Source organism: Antedon mediterranea, chromosome 11, assembly GCF_964355755.1.
Source record: "Antedon mediterranea chromosome 11, ecAntMedi1.1, whole genome shotgun sequence".
NCBI lineage: Eukaryota > Metazoa > Echinodermata > Crinoidea > Comatulida > Antedonidae > Antedon > Antedon mediterranea.
The window spans coordinates 5199319-5223415 of record NC_092680.1 but is presented as its reverse complement, the minus strand read 5'-3'; the positions used below and the strand labels follow the sequence as shown (position 1 = coordinate 5223415).

The following is a 24097-nucleotide window of genomic DNA, read 5'->3' as shown; positions in this document are numbered from 1 at the left end:
TTCCTGAATAGAGGTGTCCCAAAGGAGGGATTTTTGTGCTACGGGAACCATCTTAAGAAATGAAAAACAGTCGTGACCAGCCGAGCGTAACCAACAAAAATAACAGCATTTTCATGGGATTTCAGGACACCATGTCAATAAAAAAAAAATGTGAAAAAAAATTACTGTAAAATGTTCTTAAAAGATTGGCCTACATAACTGTATGATTGAAAACAATTAGAACAATTGTTGTCACCACTAAGAATTCATCGAAAAAAAACACCACAGTGTATAAGCATAGGTGCTGAGACTGCACTGCGGAAAACTCGAGGTTAAACGGTGGTGTTCCAACCATTTTAAACTTCAAATAATAACGTTTTTTGTTTTTTTTGTTTCAAGTCATCGATGTTCTCTTACTGGTGAAGATTTGAATCGACGTTGGATCAGTCCAAACCCTGAATTCCATCCAACTATCTACCACACTAAGGGATTATTACAGTACTTAAAAAACATCCAACAGCAACCATTGGTATGTACTCAGCAGTGGCATAATGGTTATGAGCACTCACTGGCCAAACCCAAGTCCCCCCGGAGCTTATCGGAGGCCTCTGAGCAGTGCCCATAGGAAAAAACAGGCATTAAAATATGTTTAAAAGGTCTAGAAACGCCTTAGGCCTCCAGCATTGGAGATCCACTTAGGGTTCCTAAACCAGGGCCTCATGTCTCTACGTTACACCACTGGTATTCTGCCCTTCTTTTCAACTCAAAATTTATTATAATTAGAATCTGTTTATATTACGTTTTTAAAATGTGATTTAAATTTATTTATGTTTGTCTATAGTTTCTTTTTCTGTGATTTGGTGTCAACAACTCAAATTTCATGTATACCTATTTCTTTTAGGTATTTTGCGATTTTCATGGACACTCTCGGAAAAAGAATGTGTTTATGTATGGGTGTAGTACAACGCAGTCATATCTAGCAGAAGATTTGAATATGTATCAAATGGGAGATAACATTGAAGACACTAGTTACAAGGTAATCTGTTTTTGTTATTTTTATGATAAAAATATTTTAATTTGTTATTGATATGTGTATTCACTGGTCTTAGTTTTTAAACTTGACGTTCTACAAACAAATGTAAACAATATATTTCAAAGAATGTTTTATATTGTTTTTAATTTAGTTAGATTTAACATCATGTATTATATAAATATAGTACCACTATTTACTTCATGGAAACAAATTGTTGATGTGTTTCATTTGAAATTGGTTCATTCATTCAACCGAAAAATATAATTTAAAATAAAACAAAATATCTTCGGCTAAGGACTGCAAAAGTAAACAAAATTACTATAAGCTGCGGGCATGGCAGTCCAAACACAGAAATTAAATTTAAAGATTAATATCTAAAAAAAAAAACGATAGAAAAAGATATAAAATGTTGCAGGTAGCCTAATGATGAATGATTGTAAAATAAATTCATTTTAGTGTTATGTTTTTATTCAGTAGTAATGTTATATATTTCTTTATTATGTGGAATGATGCGTGTATGTGGAATGTGTATTCATAAAAAAGTCACTACATGAGATGTTTAATAATTAAATGTTATATTGTAGACTCTACCACGGCTGCTGGGCCAAATAGCGCCATCATTTGCTTTGAGTAATTGCAGCTTTACCGTAGACAAGGGTAAAGAATCGACGGCAAGAGTTGTAGTGTGGCGTGAGATTGGCGTGCTTAGAAGTTACACAATGGAGAGTACATATTGTGGATGTGATAATGGTCCCTACAAGGTAAGTAAAATGGAAAACGAAAAGCTGTATAATAATAATAAATGTCTGTAGCTAGTATTATACTTTAAATTACTTACTTCATATACAGTATTGCCATTGACTCCACTATTGATATTTTCTTTAATTGTTTATCTTTATTTAAATCCAAAATTAAGAATTGTTTGTAATTGGTTCTTGTGGACCTTGTTGATGTTCTTTTGTCTTGTTTTTTATATATTACAGTCTGTAAATGGCGAGCTCCCCGCTGGAAAATTTGTAGTTTTTTTAAATATACAAAAGAACTCTCTAACAAACAGATTGTGCTGATTAATCAACAAATTTAAAAAAAAGTTAAATAAATTAAAGTTTAATGTTAGTTTTATATTTATCTTTCAGGGTCTCCAAATCAATACAGCCATGTTAGAAGAAATGGGTCAAAAGTTTTGCGAGGGTTTGTTGAAGTTAAAACGAGCTTCAACATCAAAGACGATGTTGGGCACTCAACCAATCTACCAGTATATACTTACATCGTCAGAGAAAGAAGATGACAGGTTAGGCTTGTGCACTTTCACATCATTTTTTTAATCTTATTAAGAATATCCGTTTAATGCACTTGACAATTGTATGACCCATCATACAACCCCGGGAGAGGTTCGACATTTACTTACCTTTAGGTGACCATGACACACCCTATTTGAAGAACAATGACACATTGTGACCATGATATGGTGGGTGGAAAATCAACGCACATTGACACATCATTGTTATTGATTTTTGACGCACCACTGCATCAATAATTATCCATGACACACCTCCCGGGGTTCGTATAGTGGGTCATACAAGCGCATAATAGTGGGTAATCTTTATAAGGTTAATTGATGACTACTACATATCATCATACTTGAATCTAGCCTTCAGCGCAAGCTCATGTTTGCCAGGCTAGTGATCTGGAGGTTGTGAGTTCAAGCCTTAGAGTTAGTTACAAATTTGTTCTAAAAGTATACAGAACAATTACAACAAAACATCTAACCAGGTTAAGAGTTAACTTATATAGTTTTAAAATGATCAAAGCAATGTATTTTCACATGCAACACAGATTTTAAAGCAACAATGTGCTCTTTTACAGTCTGGAAGAGACCCCATTGTCACCTCCACCTCCTACTCCATCAGCTGCGGACATTGCTGTTGATGATGAAGACATCAGTCTAGATGAGGATGGAGATGAAAGTGATGATGAGGATGAAGATGATGATATTACCGGTATCCCAGTTGAGGGTGCCAAATCATCTAGGAATGGGTATTCATAATGTCTAGTGTGATTGAGAATTAATGATGTAAAAAGCACACAGACTTAGAATTACCCAGCAGTCAAAGTATATAATGTATTACGGTAGTTGTATGACAGCAGTTATATGAAGTATGTCAGCAGTTATATGAATTACAACAGCAGTTATATGAAGTACGATGTCAGTTATATATAGTGTGAGGTATTACCAAGTGCTACACATCGCCAGTTATTGGAAAGTAAACACCTAGCCACAGTGTAGATGTCTTTGGAAGTGTGTCATACAGAGACAACACAAATAATTATTTAGTTATGGTATATTTACAAAAATCATAAAATTCATTCAATAAAATTCATTCAATAATTTTGATGGAAAAGGTTTTTTAGTACTTTAAAAACAGAGCTATAAAACATTCTGTTGTAGGTTGATGAAGTCACATGATATTTCAATATATTGGTAGTCTATTTTAAAATATTTTAATATTTTTAATTCATGCTTTCAAGGAAAATCAACACAATTTTTTTTTTGAACTTATGAATTTCCTTTAGTTTTCAAATCTAAATTAGTGCATTAAATGTTGTCTTTCATATAGACGCACCTTTACTTCTTGTTAATTTAGTGTTTGATTTACTGAAATATGTTTATTTGCCAGTATTGGTATTAATTAATAACTGTACAATTGTAAATTTAAAAAAAATGAATTGATAAAACATTTACTCATGGATCCAGCAATCGGAAAAGAAACTTGCTTCACCAGCAACCATCTACAAGATTATAATTTAATTTTTAAAAATAGGACACATAATTACTATGTTGATATGACCTTTAAAAGTGGTCTTAACCACCGGCTCCCACTCCCAACGGAAACAAATGGGGGAGGTAACACCTACTTCCCAAACTTGTTCTTTTCTTTTGCGCTTCTCAAGCAAATAAATCGTGGATTTGTTCTTTCTAATGAAATATATTTTAATATAATATTGATTGGTTGGTTCTAGTACAAACATATCTGTAAAATGAATGTCGTTTCTGTGTCAAATATGTGATATATTACATTATGAAATAGGTGTTGGTAAGATAAAACTGTCACCCTGCAGTGTCTGTCATATCCACCATAGAGATTTGATTTCTAGTAAATATAACCCATGAAATTATTTTGCCAATACACTATGACGCAACCCACTGTATGCAAAATATCATTTTAAAGTAAATATAATTGAACCCTCTATATAGGGGACACCTCCATGATCCTACATATAGTAGGGGTGTCCCTTGAATGGAGGCATATCCTAAATAGTGGTGTCCCCTGAATAGGAATGTCCCAAAAAGAGGGGTTGTACGTCATATTTGGACGTGATGCATTGTTTTAATTACATGTACATACAAACATGTGATTATATTTCAGTTGAAAACAAATGCGAAGGTATTTAATCAGATTAAGGTGGTTTATGGTAATTCTTGATGTAACCAAGTGCATGTAGTGTGCTGTGTTAATACTATTACGTCTTTGCTTCTATTTTAAGCAGCAATTTATTGGTTACTTTATAATTATATGCATGTAAAAAAAAGAGGAATGTACATTCTTTGTTTTATGTAACAATTGCCAAATAAAATAAATATAATAGCGTAACTGAGCTTGTGGTTTAATGACAGGAAGACTGAAAACCGCAATTAGGAAATATATAAAAAAAACTTTAGAGGTTTTTTTTGACATTTTTAAAAGATAGAATTTTTAATGCATTTTATTTATTTACTTCGTTTTACATTCATTCCATTTTATTTAAAATGTTAATTATAAATTTTATATATTAATATTCAAATAGGCCTACTTTAGTACTAATCCATTGGATTAAGTTGATTGTTCATTTTCTTTGTTGTATAATGTATTAGATACAATGCAAATGATATAGACAAATCTATAGTACTTGCTGTGATTACTCGTTGCATCTTTCAATAAATAAAATAATAAATAACTAAAATATTTATGGAAATTTGTTTATTTATTATAGTAGAGTCGTTTTTCACTACAATAAATTAATAATCGTATTATAATGCATAGTTTAAAAAATGTGACAAAAAGGAGATGGATGCGATCTGCAATTGTTTGACGTCATCAGAGTATGCGCACCGGACGTGACGTGCTTCAAATCAGACGATAATACGTCCAACTACTGACCAATCAGAAACATCCATTGAGGATCATCCATCGCGCGAGACGAAGACGTCGACACGAAAGGAAATAAAAAGAAAGAAAATTGGTAAGATTTAACGTTTTTTTAGTTATATTTTATCTAATTTTATATTTAAAGTATTGTATTTTGCTTTTATGGCATCAGGACTACGGTGAATCTAAAATATCAAAGTGAAAGCGACAGTTGTGGACTGTGGTCTAGCCTAGGTGGCTAAGCCTAAGCATGGAGACTCTGGTTTAAAGTAGCCTAGGCCCAGCTAGTGTAGGCCTAGATTATAGACCAGGCTAGCTTAGACTATCGCGTCGTAGGATGCGGGTTAATTAAGGTTAGCGTGATAGAGACCCACAGCACCGAAATTGCTGAGACGTAACTCGTTCACTCTAGCGCATGTTGTGTGTGTTAACATTTTTTTACCAAATGTGAGCTACTATCTTTACAAATTGGTAGGCCTAATACGTTTAAAACTGAAAACCACAGCACGACACCGGTCGCAATCACAACAAAAAGCGAGTTGACGTAGGCTTCTTTATGTGATAATTGTTCTGTGCTTATAAGAATGTGTAGGCCTATATACGTGCGTTTATTGAATATTTATATTCAGCATACCTTTTTTGTGAATATACTCAAGTGACTCAAAAGGCAACAGTTAACGCAAGAAAAACATAATAATCTTTTGATACTTTCTTTATTATGTACTGTCTCGCTGTATGGTAACAATGCTTTTTTTCCAACACGATACTTTTTACTGTGTTTTCATTCAGGGCTGCTTCTATTTAAGACAATCATATCATTTGACTTTTATAATCTATTACATAATTACATACATTAATTTCAACTGCGCTATAAACTAGCGTTTTAACGTTAATTAACATGTTTCATAGGATTTTCAATAACAATAATAGTTGAAACAAAACAGCAATATTTTGATTATAATTTGGAACAAATTAAGCATTTCAATTAACAATCAATATAACAACTTCGTAACATTTTTAAATGTGTGATAATAATTTTGATTAATTTTGAAAAATAATTAATTATACATGCATTTTAAATGAAAACACTGAGATATTATAATTATTCCAAATGCATTAAAATTGATATCAAATTAGTATAAATCAGAACATTATTTGGAAACGAAATTTTCAATTTTCTATAGCTTAGACAATACTATTTGGTCTTTCTATACAGATATATGTTAAAATAAATAACTTTTCTTGAAACATTACAAATGAAAAATATAATATTTATATCTATATTATACGCAGACCGGGAGTAATATTAGGTCACTGTATCGTTCAACTAACCAAGGAAGACACCAGAAAAATAAATCAAATGTATAACTTCTGTGCATAAGCTAATATCGATATATCCTTTACACCAGCCTACTAGCCATTTGAAAATCTTTAAATGCGGCTGTGTTACACACTACGTCAATGCATTGCGTCCAAGTGGGAAAGTTTAACAAAGATGTCTGGATATTTTCACGGAACCAATATATCTGTAATGCACATTTATCCTAGTCGGGTGGCCGGAAAGGTAACCAAAATGAACGGTGGTTTCGAGAAAATCAAAATTACATATATCGGTCTTAATATGAGTCAAAAACAATATAGAAATAGTTAACTCTGACTCATCTAATCCAACAGAAAATTAACTAAGTCTGAACTTATTAAGCTGTGGTTCTTAGCGTTTATAAGGCAATATTAAACTGTCTTGAGTTTCGGCAACACGGATGTTATAACATACAAATGTTGGCTATACGGGTGGATAGACAGTGATAAGGGTGAATAGACAGATGAGGGTAAATAGCACTTTTGTACAACTTACACTGGCTACTTGAATAAAAATAGAAATCTATCGTCATAGCTACGGCTCTCTGTACATAATTTTACAATCCTAATCGTTGAAATACTTAAGAATAGGCCTCAAAACCAACCATAAACTCATTAAAAATAGGCCTATACCTTATAATGTGTAACATAAATACACATAGCTTGTTGTTTATCATGCCTGCATATAAATAATAATAGTATAGCAATTGATATTTTCTATATAAACTTAATTATAATTTATTATATCATTGTTTATTAAAGGGCAAATCCGGTTTTTTTTTTCTAACACCGGTTAATGTCTTAAGCACCCCGACAAGGGCTAGCTACAGTAGTATCACAAGACTCGCTTGGCTTCACTGGTACTATATCAACCGAACCCGGAGTTGCCCTTCAATTCTCACAAATATACCATGTTCCTTGTGATGATCTAAGAACATGATGTCATCAATACTGTACATCTCATTGACTTACAGTATGATATAATATTGTATAATGTTGGTCATTAATGTCAGTCCTAATGTTAATTGTATATGTAAAGTATATTAATTGTATAAATATGATGCATGCACATACTCATGTATACTCCTCCTAAGTCCTCCGTATAAGTTATGCATATGTTATAATGCATAGTTATGTGTTTATACTATTCGTACGTATTCGATATGTAAAATATAAATTTATTTATTACCTGACATTAAAGACTTCACTGTCTCAAATTATGTCTAGACTAAGATAATAGGATGAACTCAATAATGTGTTAACTATGGGGTTTTCGGACTATTAATTTGGCTTCATTTCTTTACCGTACACGAAATCGCAGTTAAACATGTTGCACATGTCTTAAGTCCCCAGTTTTAATTAATTCTAAAATTATTTCTAATAATTTATTCGCACGTCTTTCAGTAGACCACTTGTATGGTTTGTCGATAATAACAGTATCTCGAATGTATCTATACTATATAGTTTTCATCAATAAAGTAATAATACCAGTATTAAACCTTAATCATAACGATAACTTTGTATATACCTTATAGATAGATTACTTTATGGCGGCAAGTATTTAAAATCCTATATTATTATATACAATATGTTGACAAGATGAAGCGGTAAGTCCGGACTTGCATCGATAAAGCATGTCCACTATACGATTTATTAAAGAGAAATTCCGGGCGCCTAAAATGTCTATTGTTAAATAACTGTAGATAATTTGTATGCATTTTCCTGTAGTTAACACTATACAGATCCAACAGCGACCCAAGAATGAAACAGTCAAAGTTACAATAATATATTGTATTATTCCATACTGTTAGTATTATTTTAGTATTTGTACGGAATTTATTTTAAAGGGCCTTTTTTCATGACGCTGTCTTTGCTTCGTTACTGTCTGAAAGCAAGTCAAAACGTTTGATTGCAAATTATCATATTTTATAATAAACAATATAATTTTTAAACCCGGATATACCCATTAATTCAACCGTAACCTTTAAACTAGATTTCTTAAAGTATTTACATGTATAACGTATTTACTCTGATCACATTTTCCTTTTAAAAATAATAATACTTAACACAATCAGTATATACATCTGTTTTAAACAATCTTTCTTATAAATACTCTTTAAAAAAAACGGCGTCAGATTAAAATCACGTCTAAATAATTCATATATTCAAATTATAACATTAAAGATGTATTTCCCCCCCCCCCCCAAAAAAAAAAAAACAGGAAAATCAATATTAATAAAATCAGACTTTGAATAGATTATTTTGTAGTTTTGAAGTTAATCACTTATAAAATGACAAAATAAATGGTTAAATTCAACCAAAACCAATTGGCTAGCAGGCAATTTGACTATTTTTAAAATTTAAATTACAGTTTTTTATGTAAATATTTTTTTTATCCAATTTTTGGTCAAAGTGGATAAATATTAGGTGACATTAAACTTATTAAAAATTAAAATTTTTTTCAGGGGACAATACATCTTTAATGTTTCACTGCAAATATCAATAATATCGTAAAATGGATTTAAAATCATATACAATGTTTTTGTTATCATTAGAAAACCCACTAATCTTTATTAATATTTAAGCCTATATTATGTATAACACGAGATAATTTAATATGCCTTTTTATGATTTTCAAGATTAAATAGATTTAAAAATGTTGACATCACAAAACCTTTATAATTTTAATATCACAAATAAACATTTGAGGAATCTTAAAACAAATTAAAGTTAAACTGAGTTGATCTTAAGGACAAGCCGATCAATATGCTTATTAAATTACATAACAGACTCGTGCTATACGTTCTTCTTTAGGATTCTATTTACCCGTCTTATTTAGACACCGTTTCTTCCATTGTCGTCGCACATTTTACGTCGTGAAAGACCGAAATAAACGTATTTGTAACTAATCTATACAATGAACACAACTTATAGTTTCGTCTTTATTCCATTCACCAACCAGGTGTCTTTTATAATATACAAATACAATGTCGCTTTTCAAGTTGTGTCTTGCTGTTCAACAATTACAACTGTACATAGTCGGTTATGACACCTTAACATATTGGTTGTCATAACATTTGAATATACAATATTACACGTGAAACATCTACTGGTTTCCGTATGCGTTAATCGTCAATGTACGTGTTGCCATTTTATGGCACTTCTCATCCTTACGTCTACTACCGTGTTTAGATACAGTATCGGTCAAAACGTAACATTTTAAGTACGGTAAACGAACAATTACGCTTGTTGAACGTTTTATACGAGAGTATTCTTTCCTGACATATCTAGAAAGGGCGGCATTTCCTCGGAGAACCTGGAAATCCTTTCGAAGATCTCCTTTATTGGTAACCTGTCTTGCGGCTTCCTTTCCCAACATCCTTTGATAATTTCGAATATTTCTTTGGGACAGGCCTTTGGACATTCAAGTTGCTGGTTACTAAGGATCTTCTCAATGACCTGCAGCAAATGAAACACATGTATTAAAAAAAATATTTTATGTATTTTTTACACATTTTTTTCTCTCGTGAATTTGTTAGTTGAAGTACTGCATGTACATCAAATGATGTTTTTTTCATGAAAACGATTAAAGTTTCTTCTATCTTGTATATTGTAAAGCTCTACACATATCAAACTATTTTGACAAAAAATTGTGATGTTCCTGAATATGGTAGTGATGTGACATCATGTTCATATATGTGTAAATCATTTTTGTCACAAAGTTTGATAGTGTAGACAGAGCTTAAAAAAATATTCAAACTATACTACGTTAATATTTATGAACATTAACAGAAACGTATACATTTAACACATAAACTATACAGTCTATTTGTACTGTATATCTGAAATTTCATAATTTTGATAAATTTACTTTCCTATATTGGAAATTACAATTTGCTTTATTGGCCTAGCCTACCTCCACGTTTGAGAGTCCAAACCATGGTTGCTTTCCGTATTCAAATATTTCCCAAAGAACAACTCCATAACTCCAAACATCACTTTCTATTGTGTTGGTTCTATAGTTAATACTTTCAGGCGGCATCCATCTCACTGGAAGCATCGTCTGACCACCGATCTAAAACGAAATTCAATTAAAAGAATTTAGTTTTTTCTTTTTACCATCTGTAACTAAACATTTTATATTGAATATGGAATGGAAATACTGACTAAACTGTTAACGTGTGTTGCGTCGCACTTTGTAATACCTTTTGCACTTTGCAACAAAGTTGTCGCGCTTTGTAATAACCTTTTTTTTCAGGGTTTTACAACTATATCAATGCGTTATTTTTTTTTTGGTAAATCTGATAAATATGACCATATTGTGGTTATTATTTTTGTTATAACATTTAGGTAATCCTGCCCTATTTACCTATTTCTCTGTTCATGTTGTATGTACTGTAAATTGGCGAAATAATGATATGATAAACTTGATTTGAAATTGAAGATATGATTTGTTTCGTTAGATTGGTCAACTTTTTATTTGTGAATGGCTTCATAGATGTGAGATAAATTGAGGACCCACAGCTGAGTTCAAATTAGTGTGAAGACAGTATAAACATTTCAACAGCATATGAAACGATTATCTACAAAGAAGCCTTTCTTCAATGAAAGTAAATATTAATAATCCTCGCATTAAAAAAGCGATATTTCTATGTCCTTAGCTTTCCTGTTATCTGCACTTAAAGTACTTTTTCTAATTAGACAGGTTTGATGCTTCTAAATTTCTTTCTCGGTTTAGTACTCCCACGCTAACAGTTCTACTCTGGTAAGTCTATAAGAATCTTTTGGAAATAAACGTCATTGGTCGAGAGCAATGTACCGCTGTCATTGTCATACATCATACAGTATTATATTGTTATTGTTGAATGGTGGTGATATTAAATGTGTCCTCTTTTTTGCGTTTCCAAAATAGAAAACTGAATAGGTATAATTAAACATGTAAGAGTAAGTAATAATATAAATAATCAATTTAGTAAAGCTCTGTCTACACTATCAAACTAGTTTGACCCAAAAAATATGGTAGTGATGTGCCCAAATATGGTAGTGATATGACATCATTATGTCCACATATGAGTACAACACATGTTTTGTCATAAAGTTTGATAGTGTAGACAGGGGTTTTGAAGAAAAAACATCTGACAAATTATATTAACTCACCCTATAATAATCTGTGCTATATACATCTCTTGACATACCGAAATCAGCTATTTTCACGACAAGTCGTTCACCTACAAGGCAGTTTCTCGTAGCCATATCACGGTGTACGAAATGCTGAGACGCCATGTACACCATCCCAGAGGCAATCTGCTTCGATATGTAGAGCAACTCGTTATACGTTAAGGGTAATAGGGATACTTCATCCTTTGTCAAACAATCAGCATCGGGACCTCGACATCTAGAAAAAAAGTTGAAACATTTTACAAAATGCTTAATACATGGAATAAACCTCGAAAATGCATGTGCCAATCATATACCGAATAAGGTCTCTATGATCACTAGACGCTTCACTCATATCAGTTTGTTTGACGTATAGATTTTAGAACAATTTCGTCCGAAAAAGTAACGTTTTAATAATAAAAAAGTCTTACGTATTTAAAGATTTCTTTACAATGGGGAAAACGATAACATCTAAAAAAGTGAAAATATTTTTTTTTAATCGAATGCTAAATACACTTACCGTAGGTAATTGTTGAGGTCACCATTTTCCATGTATTCGAACACCATCAGAAATGGTTCTTTTTCCATACAAACACCGTAGAACGTTACAATATTGTCGTGCTGTAAGTTTGCGAGTAGTTCGGCTTCTCGTTCGAAGTCCTTGCGAGCGTCTCCACGTGCCGCGTCTTTCAAACGCTTGACTGCTACACGTGTGTCGTGTAGTGGATCATTGATGCATTTGTATGTTCCAAGGTACACCAGGCCAAACGCTCCCTCACCAAGAGCTTTCATGAAATGAATCTTGTTTCTGTCAATGTGATGCGTTTCTAAAGAAAAAACAACTTTAAAAAGAAAAAAACAACTTTAAAAACTACAAATTTAAATTACGTTGTGTCAGGATAATATATGACCAAAAACTAAATGTCATGTTCGCCTATGTTTGTGATCATGAGAAAAAGAAGAATTATTTCTACTCTTATAAAGAAATAGAAACACTAACTCGATTATTTACGACAATGTAGCCTATAACGCGTACAAAATGACGAATGGACAATGATAACACAGTAGAACTCCATAAAAGGAAAAGATCCCATAGAACACCATAAAAGGATTTAATATTTAAGTAGGGTGTAATCTGATTAGTGGGAGGGGGTGGGCATAGTATTTAAACATTATATTACCCTTGTTTGTTTCCATGAGGAGAGTTTATGTTGCACAACCGTTCCTTTCTTCCGAACGAGTACGAGATGAATATTTGAGAACGAATTGTAAACAAAATGATTTAAGTGACACGTCACAATACATGTTTGAAAAAACAATATAACGCTGTTTGTTTTTCGAATGTATCATTGAAGATTAAGAGTGTATTGATAATTGTCTGTTGGATTACAACAGATTCTCCATAATGTATTAATAACCAAAACAACGTTATACATCACTTCGCCCACCTTTAAAACGGAAGATGATAATTATAAAACTAGCCTAATACTAGTTAATGATATCATTGACGCAAACACTTATGTTCTGTTATATAAGCAGTTCTTTATTAGTTTGCTTTCCAATCTGCTACGACCACAAGTAGCACTGAGGGAAACCCGTCCTTAAATTTGCTAAGACGATTGATCTTATTTTCATTCATTCCATCAAGCCGCGATTTGTAAGAACTTATAAATGCTCAACACAATAGAGATTTGTAACGACCTTTTGCAGGGACAGTGAATCTTTTCAGGCGTATTGGTTCTAGATCGTCTACTCATGGACATATAATCCGCCAAAACTGTGACGACGCGAAGCACATTCAAATGTCTCATAAGTAATACATTAATATGACGTAACTAGTTTTTTAAGTCGTTGCAAAGCTACCCATTGTTAAATTGCATGCCAATTGCGTCGACGTATTTGCGCTGCCACCTACCATGGATATATGTATATAGTAAAAGTAAAACAGCACTATCAAAGTAAGACCTAGATTCAGTGACGTTACTGATGTTTTTGTATTAGACCTTATATAATATACATTTTCATAGGCCTCTACACCAAACATGCTTAGTTAAAATGAATACATGTACATGTGGAACTTACGTATTCCATTAAGATAGTTTGGATTTTCCACCATAGGTAATGTCGGGGCGTGTGGTCGTAAAGGATCCAGTACTTCACCATTTTCAAAGGCATGATGATGGCGACGACTTTTCTTATGTCGAAACTTGATGAAACACGCCACTAAGACTATTATAGCAGCGATAATAGCTAGCACTATTACATATGGCTGGGAAAGTTTAAATAAATCAAATTATAAATTGGAAAATTACATGTTGGGTCATTTATAGTGAGATAAGAGCAGACAGACATCTCCCTGAGTTTGGGACACTTAATGGTACTTATTCTGGGTGAAGATTTTATTTCATAATTTTGATTATGGAAAACATATTTAAATGTATAAATATATCAACTTTACCAATGCATAAAGAATGATAATTATTAAAATCCAAAAATCTGGGTGTAGATTTTATTTCATAATTTTGATTATGGAAAACATATTTAAATGTATAAATATATCAACTTTACCAATGCATAAAGAATGATAATTATTAAAATCATTAAAAATCAAATAGGTCTACTTTTCTTATCACGTAGTAGAGTTTTGGCAAAGGAATTAACATCTGTTAGGCAACTATGTTAAATTAATTATATAAAAATAAATGTTAATGTAATTATGTGTAACACATGGAAGCTACTTAATTTATAGTCAGGGGAAATGGCAAAATCAGGACTGTGGTCATGTTACAGATGTCAAAACAATATAGACTATCTGATACCTAAACCATATTTAACCTTTTGCAATTTTTCCCCTGACTGTAGTGAGGAAATAGCATAATGGAATCATGCATCTATCAGACAAAGAAGCAGATGATAGAACAGAATATTATGGAAGGAAGAAAAATTAGAAATTAGCCGTTTAAAAAACTTTAGTTTAATCCATGCTTAACACAAAGCTTAGTTCGCACACTAAAGCGTGGTTCCTACTAGGACGCAACGCAAGGACGTAAGCCGAAACGCAAGCGAATTTACCAATTAAAAGCGATAGTTCGAATAATAATCCATCGCTTTTGATTGGAATTCGCTTGCGTTGCGGCTTACATCCTTGCGTTGCGTCCTAGTAGGAACCAAGCTTAAAAGGCGCAACGCAAAGACATAAGTACACGCAACACAGGATAATCCGAAATGTCACTTGTGATTGGGTCAAATTTTTGTTTTGTGTCGCGCCCTAGACGCAGAGTGGGAACCAAGTTTAAAATAAACATGCAAGGAAAAGGTAAGTAAAAACAGCAGAATAAAGTCACTAAAGATATAGGTGTTATAGTTGCAATATAAAACCACCAATGTCCTGTTTTGTTGTGATATGTGGTAGCCAGTATTAGGCCTACGTGGATAATTTATACAATGATAGTGCCTATTATACAATATCTAAATGTGTACCGGAGTTTATGTTAAAAGTAGTTTTTTTAAACGTATAATATACCTATAACACAGTAGAACCCCTATTAAGGGGACACCTGGACGCAACAATAAGTTCATGCAAGGACGTAACGCAAAGCACAGTGATTTGACCAATCACAAGCGATGGATTAATCACACAGTCGCGTGTGATTGGTCAACTTGCTTGCGTTGCGTCTACGTCCTTGCGCTGCGTCCTAGTGGGAACCAAGCTTTAAAATGGATGTCCCGAAAGGAGGGGCTCTACCGTATTTGTGCTTGCTGACTGATAATTTCACTTACTATAATATTTGTCTCATTAGTTGGAACAACAGCAACCGGTGTAACACCAGTATTTGGAAGGCTTATTGTAGGATCTAATCAAATCAGTGACAAACACAAAAACACCAGTAATAATGATTTTCATCCAAACATTAAAGTAAAAACACAAGTTGATGATCACAGTAAAAAAAACAATGGCTGGTGCAAACTACAGCACAATGAGGTGTCGAGCGCCGCAGAATATGCGTTTGGTAAGCTGCTGCACACAAGCAAAGCGTCAATTGGACTAACAAACACATTCTACTTAAGTTCGTTTCAATGTATTTTTTGCGTGTACCGACAATTTACCCATGCAGCGCATCAGATCTACCGACACCAGCTATAATAGTTACGGTAGATGAGTGTTGACGCGCTTGCGTTAGAGTGCGTATACGAACGCAGAGGAATTGCTCTTGTATGCATCAGCCTTTATATAAAGCGTTAGAATAAAAATGAAGCGCACAATATAACAGTCAGCTTTTCAAACAACACATGCACAGGTGGACACGTCATGCAAATGATCACAACACGTGGTTCGTTACACCCTGTCACAAACATACTTACTATGGGTACAGAGGGTTTTGTCTCATATACTGGATAATTTGTCGGGCCTGTTAATCCTGTTGGAAAAACTTGCTGTGCTGTGCTGTTAACATGTTCAAAACCTGGGCCTAATGTCAAATTAAGTCAGGAAAAGTAACAGTGGGGGAATGTCAGTTTTTTATAACACTCTGTGTAGCACGTAATTCAAATTATCTTGATTTTGTACAAGTATCCATGTAATGTTTCTCTCCATCACAGCAAAGTTTCAAATGTGATGTTTGGTTTGACTGTTCACGTTCGTAGAAATTTTAAGTCACTACTACATCAAAACAAGACATTATACTACACACCACTGATACCACCACCCACAACCGACAAAACTGTACACGACTCAAGATGTCAAAAGCACTAACGATAATAAAACAAAACCATCAATTCCTAACACCCTCTAATTTTAACATTCAGACGATCAGCCTCCCCGCACATAACCTCCACCGCACATAAAACCACTCCCATTTCCTACTGCGCTGCGCTATCATTTTTAAGCAACTTTTGACAACTCTATTAAGCCATTCATATGATTTTGGATAGTATGGCAATCAATAATGCTGTCATCATCATAATCATCTTCATCATTGTCAGAGTCATTATCATTTTCAACCCTATTATAATTATCGTCATTGCGTCATTCATGTATTATCGAACCATCACAATTTATAAACTTCGACAACCACACATTTTGTTTAATAATCAATTGTATATTGGTTGTCAGGTTAAGCATTTATTAAGTTTAAATTCCACTAATTAAACGCCTTCATAATCGTCTTGTAAATATACATAATATACATCAGTAAATGCATTACCTGGATCACCGACGAATATTAGGTTGTATAACGTGGCTTTGTCAGATCCAAACGTATTCTTGATGACCAGCGTGTAGTTGCCATTGTTAGCGTGTGAACAGCGGACAAAATGCACGGACCCGTTAAAGCTATTCAGCGTTGGTGAGAAATTGTTTTCGCCACGTTTTAAAAAGCTCCCCTCCGTGTCAATAGCTAGTTTATCTGTACCATGAAAAATCTCGATTTCCGGCATGGGAATGCCAGAAATATTGAAGAACAACGTCTTATAGAATATCTCTTCTCCGAGGATTGCGTAAAAGTCGTTGATCTTGGGAGCAACTATAAAATGCAAGAACATTATAATAATTAGTGATATTTGTCAAATAACAAGAATGTCAACATTTTGCAGTACAGTAATTGATGACAATATTAATAACCTAAAATAGTAATTAGAGTATACAATACGTAGGTTTATTAAACACTTAAGCAAAATATGAAAGTTAACCTAGATTTACATACGCCTCAGTTTAATTGAATACGTGAAACATGGCACTTATTACTATACTAATTGCGCTGTTGTAGGATTTTGAAACTTATCAGGTCATTTCAAGTTACTGTACGTGATGCGCCCAGAGAAAACGCGTTTTGAATAATAACGAACTCACCACGCGTTTATAGCAACAATCCAACATATAGAAATCAACGTCAAACGCGTTACAGAGTAAACGTTATCGTTTTATCTTTCCAACTATGGAGCTGTAGGCCTAGATTTAAAGGCCCCTTTCTGGTGACGGTAATACAAACAGTTAACGTCATATTATTGGTTTTTTTTTAAATAAAGAATATGCTTAAATGTGTTTAAAATCAAGAAACGATGAAACAGAATATTCAATAATGTACTTAGTGACGTCACACAAATATAAAGTGACGTGGCTAAACTGAAACCAATTACATTTTATGTTCAATTAACCCTACATCCAAGTTAATCATTTACTAAATCCCGATTGGCCAATTACAATATTATTACGTTGAATTGCTCTATTTGTTCCGAAAAATATCGAAAATTCTGTTTGGACGTACGTGACTTATAAAAAGATTTTGTACATAAATTATTTGCACGTTACCAATAATCAGTAATCTTGAACAGTCTTCTTATTTAAATAAAAAAGAAAAATCACTTTCATTTGAAATTAACATGGAGCAATATGCTATTCAGTTGATGACCGATTATAATCAGAAGGCAATGAACGTACACGATAAACCGTTAAGCATTATATTATGAAAGACAAGCATTAGAAAGCACAGTACCGTGAAGAAATGCAAATGTACATTTTTTATTCTGTACAGATAGGATATCGAAGGATTGCGCAAGTTAAAACTGGATGAAAAATAAATGTGAAAAATGAAAATGTTGAAGTGAAAATGTAAATTTATAATCTGTAGTAAAAATAGTGTTAGATCTTAAACATGGTTAGATCTTAAACATGTTTAGATATGAAATATGTTTAGGTTCTAAACACATTCTAAACATGTAGTATGTATCTAACTCACCACATCAGTGACGTGTTGATTGTTAAACATGTGGAGCAACATAAAGACACGTTTAGGTTTTAAACGTGTTTAATTTGCCATGTGTGGAGCTCATGCGTGGAGCTTTTTAGGCCACAGTAAAATCGTATGCACGCAACGCTAAACACGTACCTAAACATGTTGACTAAACATGATAGCGACGTTTAGGGTTTAAAAATGTAACTACGTGTTTAAAAGCTAAATGGGTGGAACAAGTGGGTACAAAATACATTTTCAAGATCTAAACGCTATTTTTACAGTGAGGCCGCAGTTAGGAAATAGTATTGAGAGCAAAAAGGAAAGCGTAAAAAAAACAATAAACTCGGAACACTAAATCACAAAATTAAATACACGGTATTTAGCGATTGAGCCATGTCAATACAAAGAGTTGACCCTAAACACACCATGCTGGAATTAGGCGAAAATATCAAAAAGTGCAGTATAGATTAACGGAATTTATGTTCTCTTAAGAATATTCAACAATTGTTCAGTAGTATTACAAATCATTGAATGAACCGAACCACATTTTGAAATCACCATGTTATGGTAGGCCTATGTTTTTAGTCGCGTGCAACGCGACTCTACGGTTCACTATGTCGGTCGGTTGGTCGGTAAACTTAAGCACGCGACTGCAAATATCGTTTTTCCAATCTTTCGCGCGAATAATTCGACAAGTTCATCATGTTTTCAAGAGATATTTTGCGATAGGAACTCTCTAAATTATTCTAGTACACCAGATTATTCCACTACCGCAATTTATATGTAGAGGGCGTTGTTATTTATTTAGAGGGCGCTGTACTCCCGATATCAAAATTCGTTTAAATACAAAAATGGATGTAAACAATATATTTTCTAAACGAAAACCTAACTTAATAACACAAAACTATTTTTTGTTACTTACATTGAACGGTGAGATTGACAACCTTAATATCGTTGCCGGCTTCGTTGCTAGCTTCACATAATATTTCACCATTGTCGTCATGATAGGCACTATGTACAATTAACTTTTTTCCATTGGTAATATTAACTATGGAATGATTGTTCGGAGTTAATAGCCACTTTATCGTAGGTGTTGGAGATCCGGTGGCCGTGCAATCTATCTCAGTACGTTGACTTTCATTCAACCGTACGTAGTTGGTTGACACAGATACATTAGGTAAGACTAAATACAGAAAATAAACAACCAATTAGAGGCGCAGATGAGTTGAACAAAAGTCGTATTAGACCAGTCGTATTAGACCAGTCGTATTTGAGCTATAGGTGTCACTTTTTGCAGAATAAAAAATCAAGATTGTAAACGTTTATATCTTTGAAAATATCAGTCCGATCAACAAAAAGATTCTTAATCTACATCAAAAAATGCATTAGAGAAAGTTGGTTTAGAAAATTCTGCAGAAAAGTCACACCTGCCCCAGATCTGACTGGTCACCGATGAGTTTCGGGATCCCTTTGACCCAGAGGGAGAGTACCCGTCAGGGTCCCTACCAAGGGTTACAGGTCCCAGGTTTTTAGTTGTTTTTAAAATTAATTAGTGTTCCATGACCTTCTCATCAAAATTAACGTCTCTCATTGTTGTGCTATGTCAACATAATGTCAATGACGGCGAAATGTCCCCAATAATGGGGATAGCTATGCAAACAAGTAACAAGTAAGTAAGTATATACATGGGAATCCCTAATAAATGGACACCTTCGGGATCCAACTAAGTGTTCCAAGAAATATGGGTGTCCCCTGAATAGGGATCGATACAAGTGTTAAATCTTATATTCACTCTTGTTTGTTTCACTGGAAAGCGTCATCTTGACAAGGATGTCCCAAAGGAGATGTTTTGCCGTAATTTATTTATTTTGTTAAATAATAAAATTTCCTAAAATCGTAATTTGTAAGGAGGCACCCGGGCAGCAAGTAAAGATTGTACAGAGAGATTGATGCATTTAAAAGGGACGTGATGGCTCCTATCTATAGACATAAAACAACACTCGCCAGGCATACTTACTGCAATCTTTATCAAATGTTACATCATTCAGTTTGATCTGTTGCTTTGTTTTGTCATCCCAACATAAAAGTTCTTTGCTCGTTTTATTTTTATGAATCAGCTCTTGTAACCAATGATGATTACAGTCTCCACATTTAAGATTGTTACCCGCTAGTGTTCTGAAAGATTTACATGAACATGGTTGTTATAATGATGTCCCTCAATACTCTTCTGACGACAAATGTTGATAATCAGCTAAATTTATTAGTAGGCCTACTTCATTTACAACACTAGCTTGTTACAATAGCATAACGTACATTGGTCTTCTGAATATATGCGAACATTTCCGTACATATAAAGTAGTCAGAAACCATAGAAATCATGGATAGAGTAAATTTTGCACAACATCGGAAGTGAAACTTTACTGATTTTTCAATTCGTCATAATAACGCTTTCGAGCAAGCATTCTCTCATACGTAAGCATGATCAGTATATTTTAACGTCAGGTTGGGAAACAAATTACTTGGTCAGGTAGTTACGAATTTATCTCTGAAACTTTACCCAGTAAATACACATTTCTATGTTTTAAATATTTAATTATAGAGTTGTATTACCTTTCAATTTATCTAATAAAATCGGTTGGTTTGGAATGATATCTGACTATTAATCTTATATCTTATCTCCAAGCATTGACATAATTATTAATTAAAAATTGATATTTAGCATCCAATTGATTAACAACCATCAACTTATACCGTAAGTTATTGCTTTTCTAAAAAGTCTTTCCCTTATCCTCTTCCGATGGATCAATCAACGCCTCTTTGGAATCTGTAGATTTCATTCTGACATTGTAGTAAGAATCCAGCAACGATACGAACCCAATTTGTTAATAATGTGATAAAATTTACACACTTTTAATACATAATGTATTAATGATTAAAACGAAATTATTTACATGCGTCCTTGATGTAATTGCGAATAATATTATTCAAATACATACACTACTTAATTCTAAAACACCTACTGAAACGACTAGATTCATTAGTTAAAAACATATCTGATTGTCCTCATCAACAGTTAAGAAAGGCACCCATTAAACAACAATCGTGACAAGGAACATATTAGGCGCATGCGCAAATCAGCCATCTTATGATAAAAGGCGTATTTTGTTATTTTAAAGTAACATTTTCTAAGAAAAAAATTAATCATAGTGTATACCTTAAGTGCAACAGATAACGGCCTTTTTATACCAAGGTTTTTATTATTTAAATTGGCTGAACGTTTTTATAATAAATAATAAAAATACAATCCAAATATCGAGCTAACAAAACACATGGAAGTACTTTTATTTATAAATTTAATGGAACTAGGCCTAAACAACTCAAAATGAATACATTGCTTTTTTCGAGTATTTTGAAAAATTATACCGGACTTTCATCTGTTTCCTTATTGATAATATGGAAAACATTTTCAAATATCACTTTGATTGACGAAAGGTAACAATAGCCTTTTGCATAGAGTCGTTTTTCTTACAACATGACGACATCATCTTCTAAAGTTTACAATGTGAATTCTCATCTAATAGAGCATAGCCCAAATCTTTTTGAATAGAAATACAAATGAAATAATATCCTTTAATTAGTAGAATCTCGAGGTTAGAGTTATATCTGTTACGAAATAAAGTAAGAAATATCAAACCGAGCAAGGTTCCTTAGCGACCGAGTTTCATTCCTTCGGGGTTTGAAGAAAACTGTAAAATCTCTTAAACGCGCATTCCAAGATTATTAATTATTTTGCCGAGTACAAAAATGTGATGATAATTTAGAAGACAAAATGCTATACAAGATATTTCCTCAGTGACTCATGTTCATTCTTAGTCTGGAAATTACGGCTCTGTTGCAGCTTTCCATTTGTGGAGTAAAAACTACTTAAATTTGTGACGTGCAATTGCCAAAAGTGATATTATGCAAAGCAACATAACATGAATAAGACTGAGATTTACATGCACTGTGAATATTGACACTGAGTGCAGTAAAAATTTACGAAGAAAGAAATGAAAAATAACCGCGAATGCCCCTCCATGTACTCATAAATTAATTAGAATTACACATACAGTTCCTTTTCAACAACACAGTAGGCCTATTAAAAATTATGAATTTTTAAATTCATTTTTAATTTCATACCATCTTTTTTTAAAATATTTTTTCCATGATGTTTTAATGTTAACACCAAAATCATCAAGTAGATGTACACTACAATTCATTTACAACACTAGGTATTATCATCATACATTTTAAAATTTATTTTTAATGTCATATGTTGTTTTTCATTTGTTCATGTTTTATTGTTAATACCACAATCATAAATTATATCTTACGTTCACATTTCCAAATTAATGGGGACCTACTGACAAACCGACAACCTCCAGCCCCAGTTAATTGTATTTAAATGAGAACGTGACACAATCTTAGATATTTATTTATGTGTCATCGGGATAACATTACATTGTTTCTGAGAATTTTTCTTGTTATTGACAGTTTACTTTACAAGGTATGAGTAATTAATTAAGAGTATATTTTTTGACATAATTATTTTGATTGAAACAGAAAATAAATTCTCTAAGGTAGTTAAGAAATGATGACGTCATCTTTGCCGATACTCAGTGATGATGTCATCTTTGTCGAACTCCACTCTTTATATATCTCTGTTCCATGCTACAACGTGTATAAAATAAAAGAACATAGACGCAGAAATTGTGATCACGGGGTGAAATGTTTACAATTTATAATCATAAATAGTATGGAACGTCGAAGGTGCAAGTTTGTCCCAAGTTAGTACAATTAACTATGTAGCGTTCCCCTGTCAATACTCAGTAACATGAACTCCACAGAATACGCTTTATTACTATAGATTCAGAACCTTCAATCTCAGAGGCATATTGCTACTTTACATATATAGCTTGGAATAATAAATCGCATGCTTGTCACAGATGTCATGCTAAACATCGTTAAAGCTGACAATAATGCATCCGTTAGTTCTTAACACGTTCATAGCTAATCTATCCTCACCGTAAAAAAATATAAAAAGTGCATTCTATTATTCCACTGGTTTACTTTATTATCAACAGTGCGAGGGTACGGCACTTTCTCAATCCAAACACTGAATAACAAGATAAGTAAATGTAAAATGACTGTTTATGTTTACGCAAATCGAACAAAAAAGAACAATAACGTAATAACGATATTAATTTGTTGTTATTAAACAAATATGACCTACTTTAAATATGATTTATTATCTGTTTTAAAACAGAATGGAAATACAATTATTTGACAAGTTGTAGCATACATTAAAATGATCAACTAGAGTAAATAAAGTAAAGATGTCGTCAGTATCATGAGACTTTTAAAGAATTCGATTGCTAGGCATTCTGCCTACTTTCGTAATGTGAACTCAAACGCCACTATGACGTAACGCAAATACGTAACTGCAACGTAGGCCAATCACAACATTTTGGATGATCCATCGCCAAGTGATTGGTCAAAGTACGTCAATTGCGTCCGCGATTAGGGGAACCTAACTTATACGAGTGTTCTGCTCTTGCCCCACTCCGGGCTTTCACAACTCCGGGCATTCCCAGCTCCGAGTTTTCCTAGCT

At 33.1% G+C, this 24097-nt stretch overlaps 2 protein-coding genes across 6 annotated transcripts in view; one reads left to right on the top strand and one right to left on the bottom strand.

The window, feature by feature from the left end:
- The window catches only part of LOC140063192 (cytosolic carboxypeptidase 1-like), a 28208-nt gene extending 23867 nt beyond the window's left edge, over nt 1–4341 (top strand). For all 5 annotated transcript variants that reach the window (XM_072109678.1, XM_072109676.1, XM_072109677.1 and 2 more), the window contains 5 exons: nt 379–508; nt 881–1015; nt 1597–1773; nt 2149–2303; nt 2879–4341. In XM_072109678.1, coding sequence (XP_071965779.1) covers nt 379–508; nt 881–1015; nt 1597–1773; nt 2149–2303; nt 2879–3059 — 778 coding nt within the window. In that variant the 3' untranslated portion in view covers nt 3060–4341. The remainder of the gene's footprint in view (nt 1–378; nt 509–880; nt 1016–1596; nt 1774–2148; nt 2304–2878) is intronic.
- A 4611-nt stretch (nt 4342–8952) lies between these two features.
- The window catches only part of LOC140062309 (BDNF/NT-3 growth factors receptor-like), a 55170-nt gene continuing 40025 nt past the window's right edge, over nt 8953–24097 (bottom strand). The window contains exons 5-13 of the mRNA XM_072108466.1: nt 20464–20621; nt 19369–19629; nt 16920–17237; nt 16078–16184; nt 13798–13984; nt 12236–12557; nt 11716–11953; nt 10475–10633; nt 8953–10017 (exon numbers count right to left, since the gene is read on the bottom strand). Coding sequence (XP_071964567.1) covers nt 9817–10017; nt 10475–10633; nt 11716–11953; nt 12236–12557; nt 13798–13984; nt 16078–16184; nt 16920–17237; nt 19369–19629; nt 20464–20621 — 1951 coding nt within the window. The 3' untranslated portion in view covers nt 8953–9816. The remainder of the gene's footprint in view (nt 10018–10474; nt 10634–11715; nt 11954–12235; nt 12558–13797; nt 13985–16077; nt 16185–16919; nt 17238–19368; nt 19630–20463; nt 20622–24097) is intronic.